The sequence below is a fragment of the Pyxicephalus adspersus genome, chromosome 4, assembly GCF_032062135.1.
Source record: "Pyxicephalus adspersus chromosome 4, UCB_Pads_2.0, whole genome shotgun sequence".
NCBI lineage: Eukaryota > Metazoa > Chordata > Amphibia > Anura > Pyxicephalidae > Pyxicephalus > Pyxicephalus adspersus.
This window is the reverse complement of record NC_092861.1, coordinates 63,307,560-63,329,501: the sequence shown is the minus strand read 5'-3', so window position 1 is coordinate 63,329,501 and position 21,942 is coordinate 63,307,560. Positions and strand designations below refer to the sequence as shown.

General features: G+C 36.8%; 1 protein-coding gene across 1 annotated transcript in view; it reads left to right on the top strand.

The window, feature by feature from the left end:
- Nucleotides 1–19,422, top strand: part of ELOVL5 (ELOVL fatty acid elongase 5) — a 39,271-nt gene extending 19,849 nt beyond the window's left edge. Inside the window, exons 4-8 of the mRNA XM_072408445.1 lie at nt 7,878–7,955; nt 11,526–11,697; nt 14,872–14,996; nt 15,773–15,907; nt 17,838–19,422. Of these exons, the coding sequence (XP_072264546.1) occupies nt 7,878–7,955; nt 11,526–11,697; nt 14,872–14,996; nt 15,773–15,907; nt 17,838–17,969 (642 nt within the window). The 3' untranslated portion in view covers nt 17,970–19,422. The remainder of the gene's footprint in view (nt 1–7,877; nt 7,956–11,525; nt 11,698–14,871; nt 14,997–15,772; nt 15,908–17,837) is intronic.
- Nucleotides 19,423–21,942: the final 2,520 nt, after the last annotated feature.

The window sequence follows — 21,942 nt, the reverse complement described above, 5'->3', positions numbered from 1 at the left end:
TCAAACAGATATCTAATATATGTGAGACTTGCTCCAGATTTTTGAATTGATGTTTATTTTTATCTATTAATATTTTATTATTATTATTATTATCCCTTAGCACACCAGATGTGTTTGGTAATTGTTCCATCTGCTCTAATCTGATAAAAGGTGAAATGTAATTATTATAATTTGAGTAAACACTTTTCCCATCATTGTTATAATTGTCAATTTATTTTTGTCATTGAAGAGCAATTTTTGTTAGGTATTAGGTTGATGAAACCTTTATCTGCTCAACAAACATATTGGTGATTTCACTTTAAAAGTCCTGTCTATATAATTGGTCATCAGACGTCACCATATACTAAGACAATAGGGATGCCTGGAGTGCCACATTTGACAAACAAAAACTTTCAGCAGTGATTAGTAATGTACTTTGCTTGGCTGGTTCTGGCATTCTTTGCAATCTGTGTGAGGTCAAGAATTTTTACATCTTGGTCTCTTTTCTTACATTAAAATGCAAGTATTGTGAAATTACTATGATTTGCTTTGTACAAGTAGACTGTAATTATGACACTGTAATTAAAGGTGCAGCATGCAGTGTCTTATGTTCAGATAAATACAGCTTTGCAAAGTAGTAGAATGACTGGGGAGTAAAAAAAAAAGATGTATTTATTTCTAGCTTACAAAACATATCTCCATACTAATGAGGAGGAGGGTATATTTAGTTACTACAAAGGTTGGAATATAACAAAAAAAAAGAGAAAATGACAATTGTGCAAAGGAGTTTATTTTAGTCTGACACTATTTTCAGGAAAACTGATAAATTCCTTTTTACATTACAAAAAACACTTCCTATTACCCAGTGATCAGGAACCAATAAAGTATCTTTTATTTTCACGGAAGGCATTTGTGTGATACAGTGCCATTTATTCTGGCACCCCAACACTCCTTTAAAATGCACCAGTATTGCAGTGCACCATAATAATAAAAGGTTGTAAGCTGCAAGTTTTCATTTATATAAAAGTGAAATTTTTGCTAATTTTGCAAAGCAGATTTTTTCTTGGCTTAGGAAGCAAAATGATCATTCCCTACTCATTTAGTAAGCCCACCACAAGTTCTGCAATCTATTTTTGTCTATGAAATACACATCTCTCTCTTAAACTGACCTGAGAGACACAAATACCTCATTGCTCAAGGAACCCCTAGCTAACTCTGGATGAACCCTGCTGTACCACAGAATCATGGATGAGAAACATTGCTTTAGGTATTGGCAGCACGGTGGCTCAGGGGTTAGCACTCTTGCCCTTGCAGCGCTGGATCCTAGGTTTAAATCCCAGACAGGGCACTATCTGCATGGAGTTTGACACAGGTTCTCCCTGTGTCTGGGTTTTCCCCAGGTACTTCGGTTTCCTCCCACATCCTAAAAACATGCAGTTAGGTTAATCGCCCCCCCCCCCCTAAAAAAAAAGGAAATTGACCGTAGACTGCATTAATAACATATGACTATGGTAGGGACATTAGATTGTGAGCTCCTTTGAGGGACAATTAATGTCATGACTATGGACTTTGTACAGCGATGCGTAATATGATGACGCAATAATAATAGACCTACATTTTCACAGTTACAGTTTTGTGTCATTACACCCTAATGATTCCAGCATGCAGCCAGTGAAAGCTGGATGTCTGAACGCTGTCCTGTATACATGTTTTGGTCAGTGACTCACTAGAGAAAACAGGATCAGAAGTGGTAACTGCCATATATTTATATATTTGAAAGCAGAACTGTCTGTCCGATTATAAAAAGGCCTTGTTTTGCCTTGTAGAAAGCCTGTAGTGTTTTCTCCTATACACATTGTTACCATAACATTACTTTTGTTATTTAGACTCCAGTATGAAGATGTCTGTTGGCCCCTTTTTTTAGCTAACAGTGTTCCCTTTCTTTTTATTAAACAAGGTTGTAAATCAGGGTTTTGTTCATATCATCTGCACTTTCCATTTTCCTAAATATGGACCGTACAATGCAGCAAGTTACAATACATATTTGTGCATGTACGCCCTGTTGCCTTAGTGAGTTGGGTCGCCATTCAAAATAATTTGTGTTGCCCTAAATGAAATACTTCATTACGTACTTTGTTCAACTTTATTATCAAGGTGTGTGTGTGTGTGTGTGTGTGTGTGTGGTCCCTTCTCTTTATTTTGATGTAATGTCAGCAGTGAGGTTTCCTATACTAACTGTGATTCAAAAACATTATAAAGTGATTCAACAACCAGAAGTTCAGTACAGAATATTGAAAAGCTTTTTCTGTTAGAGAATTTACACTGTACTTTATAGATTAAAAAAAACTTTCACATTGTAGGGACTGCTTCTTAAATTTTGCAATGACATGACAGGTGGACATTCAGTAGTGTGTTGTTTGTACGTCAGAGAAAGGTAAGCTATAGACGGTGCACATGTTGTTCTTGGTAGCTCAAGAAATGTTTGATCTTGAAATACTTTTAGGTGTGTACTTATTGCTTGGTCATTCCTATTTATATTGGGGTTTATTTCCTGCCTAGCAAACCCCCTCTATCTACCATGTTGCATAGTACAATATCTCTACACATTTTTATCTGGCTTTGGCAATTTGAAGCATGCTGGAAGAGTGCCACAAGTTCAGGTACCTGATACACAACAGGAAATGCACCATTTATCTTCATCTTGTTTAAAAATCATAAAATTATATTTTATACAGGCTGAAAATAGATTTTATTTTAAATCAGTCAGAACAGAAATTCTAGATACAAAATGAAAGCAGTCTTTGGTGGAACATAGTGCAATGAGTGGGTTTGGAAAATGTAGTGTTCAGAGACACCGCTGTGGCATCCTTTTCAACACCACTGTTATACTAGCATTTATAGTGCACTCATAATAGCATTTATAGTGGTACTAATATTCTGATATTCCAGAAAGAGCATAACATTTCTGTACCTTGGTTCCATCAACCACCAACCCAATTAGGGTCTGACATTTGGAATTATCTGTTTTTTATTCTGGTTGAGCAACATATAGTTTCGTATTTCCAAAGGCATTATGTTACTAATTCATGCTGCAAAGCCTTCAGCAAATACAAGATTTGCATTCCCAGAATAAGATATAATGTTTTGTGAAGGTTTCTTGTAGCTATCCACCTGCAGTAGAAATATGTTGTTTCATCTGTTCAGGTCATACTATTTTTCCTAGAGTGAATTCTGTGTGCAGTGCAATTTCCCCCAAGGAATCAAGTCGTTTATATCCTTAAGGGACTCTGAGGGAACATATATCCCAGTAGAATTTGTACTGCTACAAATTGTACTTCTAGGATAAATGAATTTTAAAGGATTGCAGTACATTCAATGTGGCCTTTCACAGTAGATTTGGCATTAGATTAAGCTCATAACACTTTCATCTCTTAAAATTGCTTTGTTCAGAAAAGAAATCTTTTAGATGTAATAACATTTTCACCCATGGCATACATAATACCTTCTGTTTTGCAATATATTTTCCACGGGTAAGCTTCTAACAATCTGTTTACAATACTAACCACTAGTGTGGGAATTCTCCGATGGAATATTTGTGGGACTGGATCAGAGAAAGTGACATCAGTTGAAGCAAACTTGAATAGCCTATCTGCCTTCAAGAATCACACCCTCACACCCTCTCCTTGAGATGTTCTCATTTTCATAGATAAGGATACACTAATAATTTTTTTTTATAGAATATGGCCTTTTTGCTTTGCACCAAGATTTGCAGATAATATACAAAATAAAGTTTCACAGCCCGTAATATTTGAAGCATTTTCCATAGCACCCCATCTGACCCAGGAAATGCCTTGCCCAACACATGAACTTCCCTTATTGAATAATCCAGCACAAAGTACAGGCTGATTTATATGTTATAGGAGAGGGCAGGTAGCAGATTACAAGTTCATACAATTCCTATCGGCTTTTAGCTTCAATAAACTCATTTTGGGGTAAAGTGACCGTATTTTATTGCCCAACCTACTTATACTTACTATTCCTCAGCAGCCATTTTTTGAGATAAAAAAAAACTGAGACCTGTTTTTACAAAGAACTTTCTGTTTTGTCCCAGGAGCTGATGATCCATAGCAAAGTACAGAATAGCTTAATCTTGTCATCACAAAACAAGTCAGAATTTTAGGCTTGGACTGATTTATTTTCAGATTAAGTGTATAAAAGGCTTTGTTTCTGGGAGAGAAAGACAGAGGCTTTGATAGAATGCAAAATGTATTTCTTTTCTATGTCAGCTGCTGACAAAAACACTTAAAGGTTCTAATAAATAATTTCATTTATAAATAATTAAATTTTAATAAGTCGCTGATTTGAAGGGCAGAAATTTACTAGCACACCATTATTACCCAAATGTGCTGTCTATTATTTTATTTGCCATTTCATCAACAGTAGTTTCATTAGTTTTTTAAAAATAAAACTTATCATCGCCAGTAACTGCAGTAGCTCTCACTAGCTTTCTGTCCTTCGTTATTACATAAAAATATTTCTATCAGCAAAATGTATTAATCTTAGATGTTAGATGCATGTAATAAGATAAAATTAGGAAAATGTTGAAGACACTACTTTCCCATGTTATACAAGCAGCAGAGTTGCTTGTTTTTTCCTTATTTTTAGTCTTAAAGCAAACCAGTGAGTAAACTTAAAACTGGAATCAGTAAACAGTACAGGGAAGGATGTAATATAGTAGACAATAAAGCCTAATCCACATACACCAGATATTCTTTAAAAATATTTTCTTTTTATTTTGTATACATATGAAAGAACTGAAAATAACCATGGTATTTCACTAAATAATTATTCCTACCAACACGAAGCACCTGATTTTTCTTTCAATGACATCAGATAGTTTTGAAAAAAATGCATTGTTTGTAATTGGGAATGTAAAATACCATATTAAATATCATTATGATTATTTAACTAAAAGACCTTTCAGTTAAGTTTTCTTTATTCAAAATTTGCAGAATTACTTTAGTTCAACACAACATGTGCATCCTTGATAAAGTGATGCAAGAAATGTTGGAAAATGATCTGCACATGCAAGCTGATACAAGTTACATAACTGAACATTCTTGATCATGTGGTGGAATAATAAATGGGAGGGAATTATCACTTAGGTCTATTTTATGTGTACAATATAGAAAAAATATTTTGTATATTGTTTTGTCATTTTAGCTTACATAGTGGTTCTCAAACGTCATAGAACAGAACAAGATATGGGTTGACATACAACATAAGTATGCTATCCTTCTGCCCTTGTTCCTGAATCTGATGTAACTCTTGTCAAGGATGTGGGTGTATGGATCTAGAGGTTATCTCTCCCTCCATTTGACAACAAGCTCACAATTAAACTTAGAATGACAAATCTAGGAAAGGAGCAAGCTGTCCCCACATACCTTTTGCTGCAAGATCACCTGTAGAAGCCCAGAGTTTCTCTTAATTCCACGTATTCCTCGGCTTCTCACTTCCTACATTGAAGTTTTTGAGTCAGGAAGTGGTGTGCAGTGAAATAGCAAGTTGCTGTCACCTAAATTGTTTGTGAGGGCTCTGGGCAATGTTGGAGCAGAATGTTTTTTCTGTAAGCTACTTGTTATTGCTGCTAGTTTTGTCATTTTAGCTTACATAGTGGTTCACAAACGTCATAGAACAGAACAAGATATGGGTTGACTAGCTGTAAATATTGCCAGGGAATATGCATGAGATGTTTATGATGTAAAAATCAAGCTGTTAGTAACAGAGATGGCTTTTCAATGCAGCACTGAACATTGGAAGTTGATGGAATGTGCTCATTAGTTAAATTAGCTGTTGCATTTCATAGTGGATTAAGCTTTGTAGACTGCTTACAGGAACATTGCTCACTTGTATTTTGTTTTATTATTAGATTTGCAATATCACTAATGCCACACTGACCTGATAACTATAGCAAAAGTTTCCATAGCAGGCAGCTTGGAGTAGTTAAGCAATACAGTATAGACACAACCAGCTTAAAGCGTACCTAAACTCAGAAATTTTACTTTACGAAAAAAGGGTAGACAATCCTTTAATGTAAAGTAAAAATTCTGTTTTTTTTTTTTTTTTAAGTGCAACACCCTTTTTTTAAAAAAAAAATACAAAAATTTGTGCAGCACCGCCCCCTAATTTTAGATTGCCTAGGTCAGAGGTCAGCAAACTCCGGCCTTTAGGCCAAATATGGCCTTGTCAGTAGTTTGTTCTGGCCTAACACCACCTGACTGATCTGGTCTAACGCTGGCCCACAGCTGGCTCCGGAGCCGCGGGTTGCCGGCCTGGATTAGACTGGAACAAATGACCGGAGCCGCATGCGGCTCTTGAGCCCCCTCTTGCTGTGGATCCCTGAAGGGAATTCCCTATTTTCCCCAGCGGGGGAAGTGTTAACGCCGGCCAGGGTAAATGGGGAACATTCCCCCTCCTTCGTATGCATTGTGGAGGAGAGGATATTTCCTTCAAGGGGGGTTCCTGGGCGGGACTCGGGAGAGAGAGTCTGGCCTAGTGTGCTCCTGCCCACCCCTAAAATGGCCTAGTGGCCAAGAAAGTTTGGTGACCCCTGGCCTAGGTGATCGAGAATGAGTGGGAGCGCAAAGCCTCCCGGGATACCTACATCATGCTTCCCAGGAGGCTCTTGGGTGCTCCTGCGCATGCCTAAGCAATGTCGGTCATGCACAGAAGGATCCTTTTTCATGCAAAAAGGAAAATTTGCAGATCTCATGCATGCGCAGTGAGATCAGCAAGTTTATTTTTCCAACCTACGTCACCTAATCTCCCACCTGGGTCAGATAACATAGGAAGAAGAGGATAAGATAGCGCCACCCGGGAATGCCGGCTCAAGGACAGATGCCAGGACAATGCGGGACCCGATGCAAGACACCTTTGGATGGATTGGACTGCCCTGTAGGATTGAGAGTAATTGTTGTTTTTTGTTTTTCTTTTTTTTTTGCAGGCACTTTTCAGTTTAGTTCCTCTTTAATTACCAAATGCTTAGAATTTAAAAGGATTTTTTGATAGCATTTGGTAATTAAAGAGGAACTGAGCTGAAAAGCGCCTAAAACAAAAAAATACCTTCAATTGCGGGTGACGTAGGTTGGAAAAAAAAAACGATCTCACTCACTGCGCATGCACCGAAAATTAGAGGACGTTGCACTTAAGTAAAAATTCTGTTGTTTTTTTAACATAAGGGGTTGTCTATTCTTTTATGTAAAGTGAAATTTCTGAGTTTAGGTAAGCTTTAACCTTAAACTGATATCGTGCTTTAACCTACTTGGCACAACAGCTAGCTGTTATCTGAATCTAGTTGTGCTGAGCTAGCGGAAGCTCCCAGCCATCAATCAAATGTGGCTTAAGAGTTTGGACAGAAAAGGTAATTTATGTGCAGGAAAAAGGATAAAGTATAACAAAAGGAAAAAAAACAAAAAGAATAATCCTTGTTAATAGTACAACAGTATATTTAAAAACTAAGGTCTGGTATGTTGCACTTTTATGCCTGATGTCATAAAGATATCCTAAATAAAATCTTGTGCCATATCTGATTTTTATCTATTTTTATAATAAACAGTAGTGCTTTTATTTTGCCAGGGGTTGTATATGTGTTGCCTATATAGTAGCTAGCAATCACATAATTCTAGTTGACGATGGAGATTATTTACCAGGCTGCTGGGACTGACACAACTTTCCTTTAAAAGACCTTTTTATAATGAATATATACAGGCTTCCTCCACTGATGCAATAAATGAGACTTTTTCTGAATCCTTATATTTATGGTATACAGTGTTGCCGAAGTATGGGTACATCTATGTAGTTCTGTATTCGTCTGACTGAAACATGCTTATCTTTTATAGCTTGTAACAGGAGTATGGGAAGGAGGCTACAACTTCTTCTGTCAAGACACTCGGAGTGGAGGGGAAGCTGACATGAAGGTAAGATTATGTTGATCTGTATTTTGCCCATTGTTACAAAACTCTTAAAGCAGTTCAGCCCGAATAACAGCCATATATTAAAATTAGAAGCTGCTAGTCACTAAAAAACAATCAGTTAACAGTCATATCTCATTTCATGGCTGTGGGGACAACTAATTTGCAGCCAGATACCCAATATACTTTATTTTGTATTAATTTCTTCAACTTCATATTGGTCAAGGAATTGCACAGTAATGTTAGCTGCAATTCCAGTACAGAAGCTAAAACATTTCTCCTGGTTCAGTTTTACCTGATGTTACTTGAATAAAGGAGGAACCAATGGCACACAGCAGCAACAATTCAAACTTTTCATGTTTTTTTGAAAGTAAGAAGCACGAGACGTGGTATTTTGAAATTATAATTGGATGTTGTGACTAGTATTGACAACCATACAAGTAGTGTGCAAGTATTCATCCATGAATAGGCAGTGGTATATTTTAAAGGCCTTCCTGTTCACACATGATTTCTTTATGATAATAGATGATGATTTATAAATTAAACACCGTATTTTGGATTCTCTTTGGTAATAATGGCTTAACTTCCGTGATTGTAGAGCTTAACCCATTCCACATTTCGCCTCCAAAGAGGCATTGCTTTTGAACAGGGGGATGGCATGTGGAAGGGTTTTAGCCCTAAAGTCATGGAAGTTAAAGCTTTGGTAGTAAAATTAAGCAAGCTTAGAGGGTCACAAGGAATAGGGTTTACTGGCTCATAAGGTTAATACCAGAATCTTTGTTGTATCTCATATTGTAAAGTGAAAACGGACAGATGTAGAGTTGGTCAAACACTGTGCCAGCTGGGCAGTAAATGTATATCCACAATGTATAATTGTAGGCATCCATGTAAATTGCCAAGTTCAAAATTGGTCAACACACAAGTAAGTTGAGCTTTAATTTCAGTTGAGATGAGTTTCAGAGTGCACTACTCATAACTTTCAATTAATTATTAAGGCTAAATTAAAAAGTAATTTCCTAGTATAAATGTGTTACAAATAATAAGATGCAAGTTTAATGTGCCATTTTATTGGACTTTATTAAAGTGGTGGAAAATGTTAAGGTGTTTTGAAAGGTAATCCGATTCTACATCCAGTGATTTTGGTTGAATCACTGAATGTCTGTTAACCATATGTATTGACAGATATAACTGATAATTAAAATCTTAGATATATTCTTGTTGAATTTCTACCTTCTACCAATCATTTATTATTTTATAGTTTAATTTTTTCTGTTTTTGTCTTGAATAAAATATATTTACAGACAGCACGTTACATGAAAAAACAAATTGAATTAAATTAATCATCTGTCAGCATGCAACTTCCTTCAGGACCGATGAAGCAGTAACCCTGCCAAAAGCAAATTACATTGTTGTTTAGCAACTGCCATTTCTTTAATCAACAGATAGAATTGCAAGAAAAATATATGCATTGAACAAGAAATAACAAAAGCAGGAGATTAAATTCATGTATCTGGTAAAGCATACATAAAACATTAGGCGAGCTCTGATGTCCTGCATCTACCCTGTGTTATTAACCTGTGATCATAAAGTGAAACATTTTTGTATTTGACTAACTACCACTCAATGCTCCCTCTGACAGTATGTCCCAGCTGAAACAGAACATAGGTATTGGCCAGTTAAACTAAGGATAATAAAACAGAATATGTTAAAGCATTTGGTAAGCTCAAGGTTCATTCCATCTGCAGATATCAGTGTAGGAAGCTCATATGTCTGATGTTATCCAAACAGGAATAATTGCACAAGCTGGTTATGCAGATAGTTACAGCTTGCATTCAGAGGGAGCCTAAAATGGTTGCTAAGGCTGGGTCTACACGGACGTTTTGAAAAGCGCATATAAATATTTATATGCACTTTTATTAACGTTTAAAAGCTTGCCTTTAAAACGCTGGAAAATGTCTATGACGCGGTTTCATATCAATGGAAGCGTTTACTTGCGTTTTCCACCGTTAACCCCAGGTTTTAATTTTTTAAACAATGCAAGCAATGTTATAGATAACGCTCATAAACGTGCCTCAAGGAAATGTCCTGGTGTAGATTGGCCCATTGGAATGCATGGTAATTTCAAACATGGGCTTTTAAAGCCTCAGGTTAAACGCTGGGGAAAACGTCCGTGTAGACCAGTGATTTTGAACCACTGTTCCGTGGCACACTAGTGTGCCGTGAGAGATCTTCAGGTGTACCGTGGGAAATTATCCAATTACCATTGTCGAGTGCCTGTGCTGTAGTGACTGGAAGAGTAATGTAATACTCTTCCATGTCAGTGGGTGGCAGTAGGTAGCTCAAGCGCCTTGTTTATTTTTAGAGGCGAGAATTAGCTACAAAGTGTAATTTTGTAACACTTTTGATTTGTGGTGTGCCGCAGGATCTTTTTAATGTAAAAAATGTGCCGTGGCTCAAAAATGGTTGAAAAACACTGGTGTAGACGAAGCCTAAGTGAGTATTAGAAAAGAATTTGCAAGCCAGGTTACACATTATCATAGTGGTCTTTAGTTAGTACTAAAGTGGAGGTACAGTGGGCAAAAAAAAAAAACAATTAAACCTGTTTTTCAACTACATATAGCCCATATATTTCTCCAACTGTCTACTTATTAAAAAGAAAACCCCATCCCCCCTATTTCACAGCACAAGAGTTCAGCCATATTGTATATACTTAGAAGAATGACAGCATTTTGTACCTGTTGTCATTTCATTCTTTCAATGGCCGTGGTCCTGGCTTGTTTGCACTGCAATTAAAAGCTGTTCCTACGTCAGAGAAACTTTCTTCTAGCAGTCGAACACTCTTCCTGTGCTGACTCACTGAGATATTAAAATTAAGTGTGTTTTCCCCTTTCAGGTGCCTATTTTAAAACAGATATTTATACTAGAAATATTACTGGTGTGGTAAATCTATAGGAGCAGAGAGGAAATTTGACTTTAAGTGGTCAAATATATGTGTAAAATAACCTGTGGAAAGTGGGTAGGTGCGTGACATGGTAATATTTATATGCTCAATGTTCTCCTTGATGAGGTCCTAACTTGCATTCTGGGTGGGGGATTGCTTCAACAACAGGACTAGTGTACAGTTCATTAAGGAGGCGGCACACATTTATTGATGTTAGGCTCCTGTGTCAGTTGAAAAAAAAAAAACAAATGTTGCCAGAAAATGCAAACTTAATAAAAAAAGCATATGTATTTTGGGTTATGTCTCTTGGAGCTTTTTTTCTCTAGCAATAAAGCCATGGGGCCCAGGATTGTTTTGTTTTCAGTGATGTGATGACTGTTTTGAATTTAGTTATTTCCTGGTCTAGTAGTACTAAGGAATCGTAGGCAGGTGTAATGCAGCAAATAAGTATTTGCCTTCCTTGAGATCAATAGGTTGTAAGATGATCACAGGTACAAGCACAGATGAGGGCGGGTATCCCATAATGCACAGATTCTGAAAAGTTCTGTGGAACCAGCATTGAAAACAAAATATTTTTAAAGGTCGAAATACATTTTGATGAAACTCTAACACTAAATTGCTTGTTTGTTTCACAGATTGTCCGAGTCCTGTGGTGGTACTACTTTTCCAAACTTATTGAATTTATGGACACTTTTTTCTTCATTCTCCGCAAAAATAACCACCAAATCACCATCCTGCACGTTTACCATCATGCCTCCATGCTTAACATTTGGTGGTTTGTCATGAACTGGGTACCTTGTGGACATTGTAAGTACTTTGAGCTCTGTGTTCCAGCACTGAAGACTGCCTTATCGTTTTGATAGTGAAATCACTAACATCATATTTGCTATATAGTGCAATCTGTGCAGTACCAACTACATGTATCCATTGTTGGCACATATAGCTTTCCCTTTTCATTAATATAGCAGTGGTTGTGGCAGACCCTTTATATAGACGTTGCCTGCTTAGCTGAGACTTGGTTGAGTTTTGTTTTCATACTTAAGTTGAAAATGGAAACACATTTAACAGAAGAGGGCAGTAAAGATCAAGCAGCTTTAGTTTGGTCTTTTTCTTTGCTTCAGTTTTCAACTCCCAAGCATTGGCTCGGGTGGTTAATACTTGGTAATACAAGTCCTTGGTGCATCATCCACTTCATGAAGAAAAAGTTTTGTTTTGTTCCCACCGCCATTGTTCCCACCACCATTTATTGTCATGATATCAAAGATCTCACTTCAGGCCTCATCCGTGAATCTGGCACTGAAGTCTTAAAATTTCTTTTTGGCAGCCAGTGTCTGATATTAGTCACATCCTGGTATAATGATTAAAGTCATTTTTGCCTTTTTCCATTAACCTCTGCATATCTGAGTAATTCATATAAGCATCTTTAAAATAGCACAAATATTAAGTTCATTTACAGCCATATGTTATTTTTGTCAGTTACAACTGACTAACAGAAATTCCCTTAATTTTGTAAAGAGTTCCCTGCACCTGCTCTCAGGTTTCAGGAAAGTAATGCAATTTCCTCAGGGATACAAGCAGCAAAAATAAACTTAATAAATTTATCATATCTTTATTTTATTCAAAGCTGAAAATACACCTATATACTTATGCATACACAGATCAGCCAAAAACATTAAACCACCTGCCTCATAGAAGGTCTCTCTTGTGCTGACAAAACAGCTTTGACTTGTTGAGGCATGGGCTCCACGGAACTTCTCAAGGTGCCCTGTGGTATCTGGCAACAGCATGTTAGCAGCTAATCCTTTAAGTCATGCTGTCTTTTCAGGTCTGCCTTCTTCCCCTAGAGCATCCTCCTGTTTTCTCTTCTGTAGGTAAATAATGCCCACACACTTGCTTTCACACAATTTCCAAAAGAAAATGTGGTTTATCTGACCAGGCCACCTTCTGCAATTGTTCTATGGCCTTGTTCTGACACCCACATGCCAAATGTTGGTACTTTAGGTGGTAGACATGGGTCATCATTAAACACTGTAACTGCTGTCTGACTACCCATATGTGACAGGCTGTGGTGCTCTTTGTTTTCTGGCACCTTTCTCCAGCATTAACTTTTCATCATTTTGTTCCCCAGTAGTTCTTTTGTAGGATTGGACTACATGGGCTAGCCTCCCAATTTTGTGAATCAGTGAAACTTGGGCACTTATGACCCTGTCCCCATTTCACTGGTTGTTCAATACTTGGACTTCTTTTAGTATGTACTAACTACTGCATATAAGGAACACCCCACAATACCTGACATTTTGGGGATGCTTTGATCCAGTCATCTAGTCATCAAAATTAGGCCTTTGTCAAAGTCTCTCTGATAACTATACTTGCCCATTTTCCTGCTTCCACCTGACCGTTTACTTTCTTCTTAATATACCCCATTCCATGATAGGTGCCACTTTAATGATGATCAATGGTATTTAGTTCACATGCCAGTGGATTTCATGTTTTGCTGATTTGAACCTGTTTGCCTCAAGTTCAGCACAGGCACAGGTAGCTGCTGTGACCGTCGGTCTATGCGGAGCTGGAAGCAACACTTAGAAGGTGTTTATTTAAGAAAGACCACTATTCTATAGTTCCATACTGGTTTCTGTTTGGATTCAAATATTCCTAAATTTGATTCCTTAAAACTTATTTTTAAGTGCTACTATACATCATCATTTTAGGTCTGAAGAAGCAACATTTTTCTTCAAAAGGCCTTAGTACTTTATTGATTATTTTTTGGAACCTTGGAATTGGTAGAGGACTTATTGGACCTGATTTAGGTGGGATAGGATACACTTTCATCAGTGAACTTGGACAACCTGGAATGGATTTCTTAGAAGTTATTTGTTTATGTTTGCCTGTAATCTACTAGCAAGATGATGAAGTGTTATATTATCCTTTTTTTTTTTTTTTTTTTTTACAGAGATGTCTGGTTTTATATTTCCACACATACACAAGCAATTTTTCAAAATAAAGTTATTGTTTAGGAGTTTCTGTGACCACCAGCTCAACTTGCATATACCACCTACATTTTGAATACAACTGAATTTTTTTCCAGAATATCTAAAATGATTTATTCAGCACCATGAAAACTATGCTTCCAGTTAATTGCAATAAAACTGTAACTACTTTGCTTAGTCATAGGAGTGTTTTGATAATAACATTTCTGGCCCTTTCCAGCTCTGTTTAGAATATACCAGAAAGCAGATCACTAAATACACAGTTGCAATGCATACATAGCAACCATTTTAATATTGCTAATCTAGTCTTGTGATTAAACTCCCTCTGCCAGACAAATTGCACACGTTGTTGATCTCACTTTTATACATTTTTCCTACCCTAATGATGTTATCGGTGTGCAATACCCCTCTGTTAGCAGAATGAGCTACGAAACTAGCTCATAAGTAGTTTACCCAGTTTTTAATCTAAAAGACACATTGCTATGATACATGTATCCTAACCACAACAACCTAAATATTATTTCTTGTATTGACTTAACTTTATTCTGATCATACCATAGCCCCCCCCACACACACACACACACACACACACACACACACTTAATCCATAAAATAATCCTATCCCATAATATGGCGTTAAAAAAGAACATACAGAAGTAACCAAATCAAATAGAATCTGGGAATCATGACAGCTCCACTAAACTCAGGAAGTCCTGTTGATTTGGGTTTGTTTGAATTTTATATGGCTTTCTTATCCTCAAGCTGCAGGGATGCAGCAACAAACTAGTGATTTGTATTGTACAGCCGCTGCTTACCAGAAAGCTGTAATGGGGGAACATTTTTTTTTATTTTAGTTTTTTATTGGAAGTTATCAGAAATTACAAATATCATAATAGAATGAAGGGAAGGAAGTATTGGGTTGCAAACTAGGCCTACATTTTGGATTAGCTGTCATTCATGTGTATCAACCTTGACTAATATATCCCTTTTTCAGCTTACTTTGGTGCTACACTGAACAGCTTCATCCATGTTCTCATGTACTCCTACTATGGACTGTCTGCTATTCCAGCCATGCGCCCATATCTGTGGTGGAAGAAGTACATCACTCAGTGCCAGTTGGTAAGCTTTTTTCCTAAAGTATACATCATACCACTGTCCTCCAGTATCTCTGCACTAACCATGATAGTCACACCTCTCTAGTAATATCACTCATAATTATCACATGTTGACATTTTGAAATGTTACCTTTTGTTGATTCACTGAATGAGTGCCTTACTAAGTGAATTTTGTTAAAGAAAGTGAATCTGCGTCTATTTGTATATTCCGTCATCGGATATCTAAAATACTGTTTTTTTTTTTGTATTTTCCTTAAACATGATTGGGTATTTAAAGTGCAAACTGCTTCAACTATCTTATCAATATTCATTATACAAAGCGATTATACACTTTGCAATGTCTGGATATTTGAACCCGGTGTTTTCCCTTTTTTATTTCTGGGCTTCAGCAGTGCCTTGCTGTTGTACAAATGGATTCCCAGAAGTTTGCTTAAGCTTCTAATCAAGGAATGTTTTTGTACTCTGTGTGACAGATTTTTTATATTTGTAGAGCATACATGTTATATAGATATTTATAACCTAATTGCATGCTTTGTCCAGAGTTCTTCTTTTAATGTGACTTTTCTTCCCACTATGCAAGCTTTCAGACTGCAGCAATAAATAAGTAGTGCACAAGATGTATTTGATAAAAGTGAAAAGCCGAGTAAATTTGTCCCAAGTCCAGTGTGAAAACACAAGTTGAATAGCTCTCGTAATGTTATTTGTTTTCCTTCTTATCACAATCTAGAAGAAATCAGTATTTTGTATGTAATCTTATGCAATCTTGTTATTTTTCTGCAGACTCAATTTGTCCTGACAATGACTCAGACCACGTGTGCGATGATTTGGCCCTGTGCTTTCCCCATGGGTTGGTTGTATTTCCAGAACTGCTACATGATCTCTCTGATCATCCTCTTCGCCAATTTCTACATTAAGGTAAACCCAAATCCCAAATGTACACAGACATTATGAGACACGTGTCACACTAATTTTCACACTAAATGAATATTAACGTAATGAATATTAACGTACCTAAAGCCTTCTTCAGCCCTCTAAGTCTGTATTTCTATCCTATCCTATACTTTATTTTATTCTAACCATACAAGTCATCTTTTCCAGCTCTCCGTGTTAGGTACCCTAATGTCCCTGGCGGTAATCCCGAGTGTGGCTTGGGTTGAAATTTTTCATACTAAAAGCGGTAACCCCGAGCCACACTTGGGACTGGAATTGCCAGGGAGTTTAAAAATCCTACCTGATTCTCACGTTCCACCGATGCCCAGCATCTTCTTCCCCTGGTGATGCTGGCCAGGCATACTGCCAGGGAGGTTAAGGAAACTCGACAGCAAAGATAAAGAACATGGCAAGGAATATGCTTTCGTGAAAAGACCCTAATATGTAATTTTACAAGTTTTATTGAGAGAATGATAGCAGACATTGCTTATTTAAAGCACAAGACAGTTGTGACTGGTGTTAACTGAATTAAAGCAAATGTAGTCTTTACTTTCTTGTTCCAGGTCTATCATTTAGTGAAATCAGGATAAAAAAAGGGCTCCAGAGCCTAAACTTTTAAAACAAAATAAAGCAATAAAAGAAACATTTCGTTTCAACAAAAGTTACCTTAAAGGAACCCTGTATGTTTTACATGTTTATTTAGCTAAGCAGCAGCATTATTAGCAAGCCTTTACCTTCCTAATACCTGAGAGCAAGTTTCTGTTGTCCAAAAGTCAAACATTTCACAATTCCTTTCTACTGTGTGGCAATGCTTGGGCCTAATAATTTGCCACACATGCAAATGATTTGAGGGAGGGCAGAGGATGTCAGGTGTACCTTTATTCCTAGTAAGTGTCATGTACTTCTGAGGCTCCTGCAGCATTTAGCCCAAGATGTTCCTGGGATAAATACAGGTAGTCCCGGGTACATATGAGATAGCGACTGTAGGTTTGTTCTTAAGTTGAATTTGTATGTAAGACAGAACAAGTACATTATTTTAATGCAATTAGGACAGATGTTTGTGCCAACATCTTATTAGACAGTGTGGTGTCAGTTACTGTATAAAATCTTCACTTTGAGGTAATCACAAACAAAGCACACACAAAAAAAAAACTTTATGGAGCCTAGACATTCATTAACTTCTGGGGGAAGTTACAAGTTTTATTGACAAACTGCAGAGTTTGTCTTGGTCATTTAAGAGTTACAAGATGTTGCAGAAGAGCTCTGTCATTAAGATCACCCACAACCTGGCTGTGTTTAGCAAAAGATTTCTTCTGCAAGTCATGCAAACCGCCCCCACCTCCCCATTAAGCCTTTGTCCTGCATACAAGCGATCCGGGGAGCCCTATTCATATCCAGGAATCGTCTGTATGTTGGATGTCCTTAACTGAGGACTACCTGCAATATAGCATGAAAATGGATTAATTTGGATATTCTGGAAAACATTACAGAATTGTTAGCTTGGGTCATGCCTAATATAGAGAAATATTACATTTTAAATAAAATAAAAAGTCCAATATGTAGAAGAAAGAGATAGTAGTAGTGGTTGCTAACTTTTTAGCAACTTTCATTTACTAGGGGTGGGTAAAAAAAAAACAATTTTTTTATACAGTTTGTAGGGTTTCTTTAACTAATGTCATATCCAGATCAATGGTTTGATGTACATACTGGTAAAATATGTTGTTACTATCTGCAGTCAATATAACACATAGCAATTACCAGCTGTCATTTTTACAGTCAATAAAAGCAGTGTGGGAGGTGGTTACAGGGCAAGAGAAGGAGTTCTACTTGCAGACTTTTGTTGAATTTTCTTGGACATATTTCATTATTTTAAAAGTAGTTTATATATTGCTAAAGGTTTATTTATCTTTTACAGACTTACAACAAGAAAACCTCCTCTAAGAGGAAAGATTACCAGAACGGCTCCGTGAGTGCAGTGAACGGTCACACAAATGGCTTTTCATCGCTGGAGGACAATATCAAGCAGCGTAAACAAAGAAGGGATTGAGCAGAAAACCCAAAAGCCATTTCGCTATGCCAGAGGATAAAACAGATTGAAAGCACAGCACAGTCTGTGTAGTGACACCCTTACAGCTCCTTTACTTATTACTAGCTAATAAAATGTGATTAACGTAGGTCTTAACAAATTTCAGCCATTATAACTATGCTGTAAATGACACAGAAATTGTTCACAAAACTAGCAGCAGTTAATGTTTAGCTCTGGCCTATGTCTGCCTTCGGCAGCCAGTGATTTTCCACCTGCTGTCCCCTTTAGCTTTCGATCTCTCAACCAAACACTAGCAATCTGGCTGCTTTTATATTAACATACCTGTGGTAGGTAATAAAGGACATTGTAATCTGAAATGTCTAAAGGAAGAGCACTTCTTATCTATAACTAGATTTCCCCATGCAACACTTAGAAAAATTAGACAATGAACCTGTTTCACAACTTTTGGTAATGAGAACAGTTCTATCTTCAGACACTTTTTATAAGAAGAATGGGCTGCTGGAGATATACAGGCATTTTATCGTAGCCATACTGTACCCATTGTTTAAGAACCACCTTCCTCCAATTCATATAGGTTGTTTCACTAATTGTAATAGAACCTGATCCTAACTGAAATTCTGCCAGCTATATTATTTACCAGAATAACCTAACAATGTGCTGGGATAGGATTCCTAGAATATTGTAAAATGTACTCCATGTATCCTAAGTTCTGGCCTAAGCCCAGATTCAGCCTTTATGGAGTTGGTCATGGTGTTTGTAACGTTTATGATTTGGTACTTTTCCTTACAGGTCAGATCTATGTATTTGTTGTACGACAACCAAATAATTGTTCCACAAATGAATCCTAAATTCATAGATCATTTTAAAAAATTCTATACCATAATTAAAAAAACTAAGTTTTTTTGTTTTTGTTTTTTTTTTTTAAATGTCCTTCATGTAATTGAACAAGGCAACAGTAGGGGCTCCTATTAAACTGCTGTGATGCACCCTCCATGGCTAAATTTATATGCTCCTAGGTGTGCATGTTTCACCATACAGATATTACTGTCTTTGAACTAAAGTATCTGTACACATTTGGCGCCCTCTTCACGAAAATATTAGCCTAAAATACTCAAGATCTTATACCTCTTACTTTACTTTTGTTTATTGTGTGCCCTGGACAGAGAGCCCTGAACAGTACATGCTGCTTAGTGCCTCTTCAGTGCTCTAAAAGTGAACAAGGACAGAGTTTCAGTTGTTGTGTGCTCATGTGACCTTGCTATAGACCGTGGATACACAAAGTATTACTTGTAGTATGTAACACTGCGGTTGCCTTATACTAGTTTCATATAATAGGTGCTGACTAGCAATTTTCAGTCACCAAGAATGAGAATTCATTTTTTATTGCAAGATACCCTTGTATTTGTAGGTGTCATTAATATTGTGTAGTTTGAATAAACATGCCTTAACAAGACAGCATTTAATTGACAGGGTCCATGAATCATATTCATTGTTTTAGCAGATCATTTTTTAAACTGTGTATTTTACAAAAAATAACCATTGTCTCACGCGCACACTGGAAGCAGCAATTTTGTAATGTTAACAAATATTGACCAGATCACAGAAAGTTCACTGAAATTGGTTTAATCTTTAAAATGGCTGCTTTCTTTAGATAGTAACAGGTACACTTTATTAAATGAAAGGTGACTGCAAAATAAAGTACATTTTAGTTTTCTATTATTTAAAACCAACTGAGTGTGTCTGCAACCCTGAGGAAACATGTTCTGCATTTTTTTATTCTATCACACTGTTGTGTTTTGTTTAATTTGTTTTTAGGTTACTTGTTTGTAACTCATCTAATGATATTGCACTCAAGGGAAGCTTATGGCCTAAAGCATACAGGTATAAACTGAGGTGCTGAAATAATATGGGTTGCAGTGGTATAGGTACCTAAAAAAAAAAAAAAAAACCTTATAGTGTTGTGTTTTTCTGATACAAATGCAGACTTTATTGGACTTCATTTTTCCATTGAAAAAAAAAAAAAAAAAAAAAAAGATGTCCTTCAGCAGCATTCGAGTGGTTAAACTTGACATGTATGTGGAAGGACTGGTTTAAAAATAAAATACAAGAATACTGCTCCCTGACCTGCCTGACGATGTGAAATCATTCACTCCATAGCACTGCTGCCTCCCCGAGGCTTATTGAAGGCACTGCATAATATTCTATGTTCTGCGCAGTTTGCTTGTACAGTACATGTGTCCTTCACTTACCAGTGACACATTTTGTGGTACCAGAAAAGCACCATCAAGTAACATTTATTTGCATTGCTACAAATGTTTAGTATATGTACTTGCAAATTTCGGTTTAGCTCACAAAATGTCTGCCTCCCCCACCTGTGACATATGTGACAGGTGCACTTTAAATCCCCAAGTGGTCTGCTGCTAAATTACATTTGACAGTTTGTCATTGTATAGCAACAGTATCTTCAAATCCTGTTTCATTGTTTTTTGTTTTGATTTTTAATTCAATGCAATAAGGGATGGCAACACATTTGGTGTGATATTCCTTGCAGTGAGCATGTTAGTAATATTGATGCCAAGGAAGTTGTATGAACATATTTGAATGTTTTTTTTTTCCTTTAGTTGCCTATTGTCCACCACTGGCAAAGTCATTTATACAGTAATGTCTGTTAATATATTAAAAAAACAAAATGCTACTGTCGTGGTATTGGTTGTTTCATTTTTTTTTCTTGTGCTTGCTATATTGAACCATGTCCACTATTATTTGGCAGGGTTCACCTCTGATCAGAATGGGAGAATACATCCTAATTAGGATTCCAGGCACACTCCTGAAATCATAACTTTACAACATAATATGAGGTATGGAACAACTAATATTTTATGATTTAACTGTCCAGTATCCTGCAAGTAGTTGAAAATAGTGTGTTACAATTCTATACCTTCTTCTAATTTAATGAAGTCCCCAACTACTGGTACAAAAGTGAAATGAAGCGCTTTGAGATTCCTTATCTAATATAACTCAACATCGCCAATGTCTCAGCCCCATATAATAAGAGTATGGAGTGGTGGAAGAAAGTTCAGCTCTGCCAAGCCCTTACTGCAATAAGCAGGACTTTAATCTTAGTAGAGATCTATCTGCCAAACCATGGGCAAAAATAAACAACCAGTGGAGAATTAAATCCTTCTATCCTGTCTTGTGATAGGAGTCCATTATACTACCTTTATGATCTTCTTTATACTGCATTTTAAAATAAAATTGATGTAGACTTTTAGGGGATTCTGTCATGAGAAAAAGATCTCAAAACTTTAGCTTCCCAAACTCTTCTGGCATTAGCAAACAGGCTGATCTGACAAGCTTGCCCACCCTGGCTTCAAATATGTGCAGGCATCTTTGGGAGCCAGAAATATATACCTGAAGCAGTTTGAAGTTTTTCACCAACGCAGCTGACAGGCCTTAATCATTCTGCACTTTATCTGAAAAATGTTGAACTTTAAATTAGATTGGTATAGAATAAAAAATGCCACTTGATCCTGTTACTCACTTCAGTTTGCAAACAGACTCACTAACTGATGACACATGATGCCAAAAAAACTTTCTTGATATGGTTGGGGTTGCTCCTAAAAGTGAGCCCGTTTTTTTTAGTATTTCTAAAGTAGCAGTATAAATAATATCTCAGCTAACTAGTGGGCCTTCCCTATATGCTGGTAGAGGATAGTAAGTAAGAGTCCTCAGTCCGGAGTCAAAAAACACCAGTTCTATCAAATGCTTTTTTGGCATCTCTGGACAGAAGCAGAGCGGGTGCAGGACGTTGCAACACGTATCCAATTTAAAACCCTAGTTATGCTGTCCCGTGCTTCCCTTGAGGGCATGAATCTGACCTGACCAAAATGTAGCAATTTATCCAAGATCCCTTGTAAACATGAGGCTAAATTTTTGGTAAATGCTTTCTAGACTTGGTTTATTAAGGAAATTA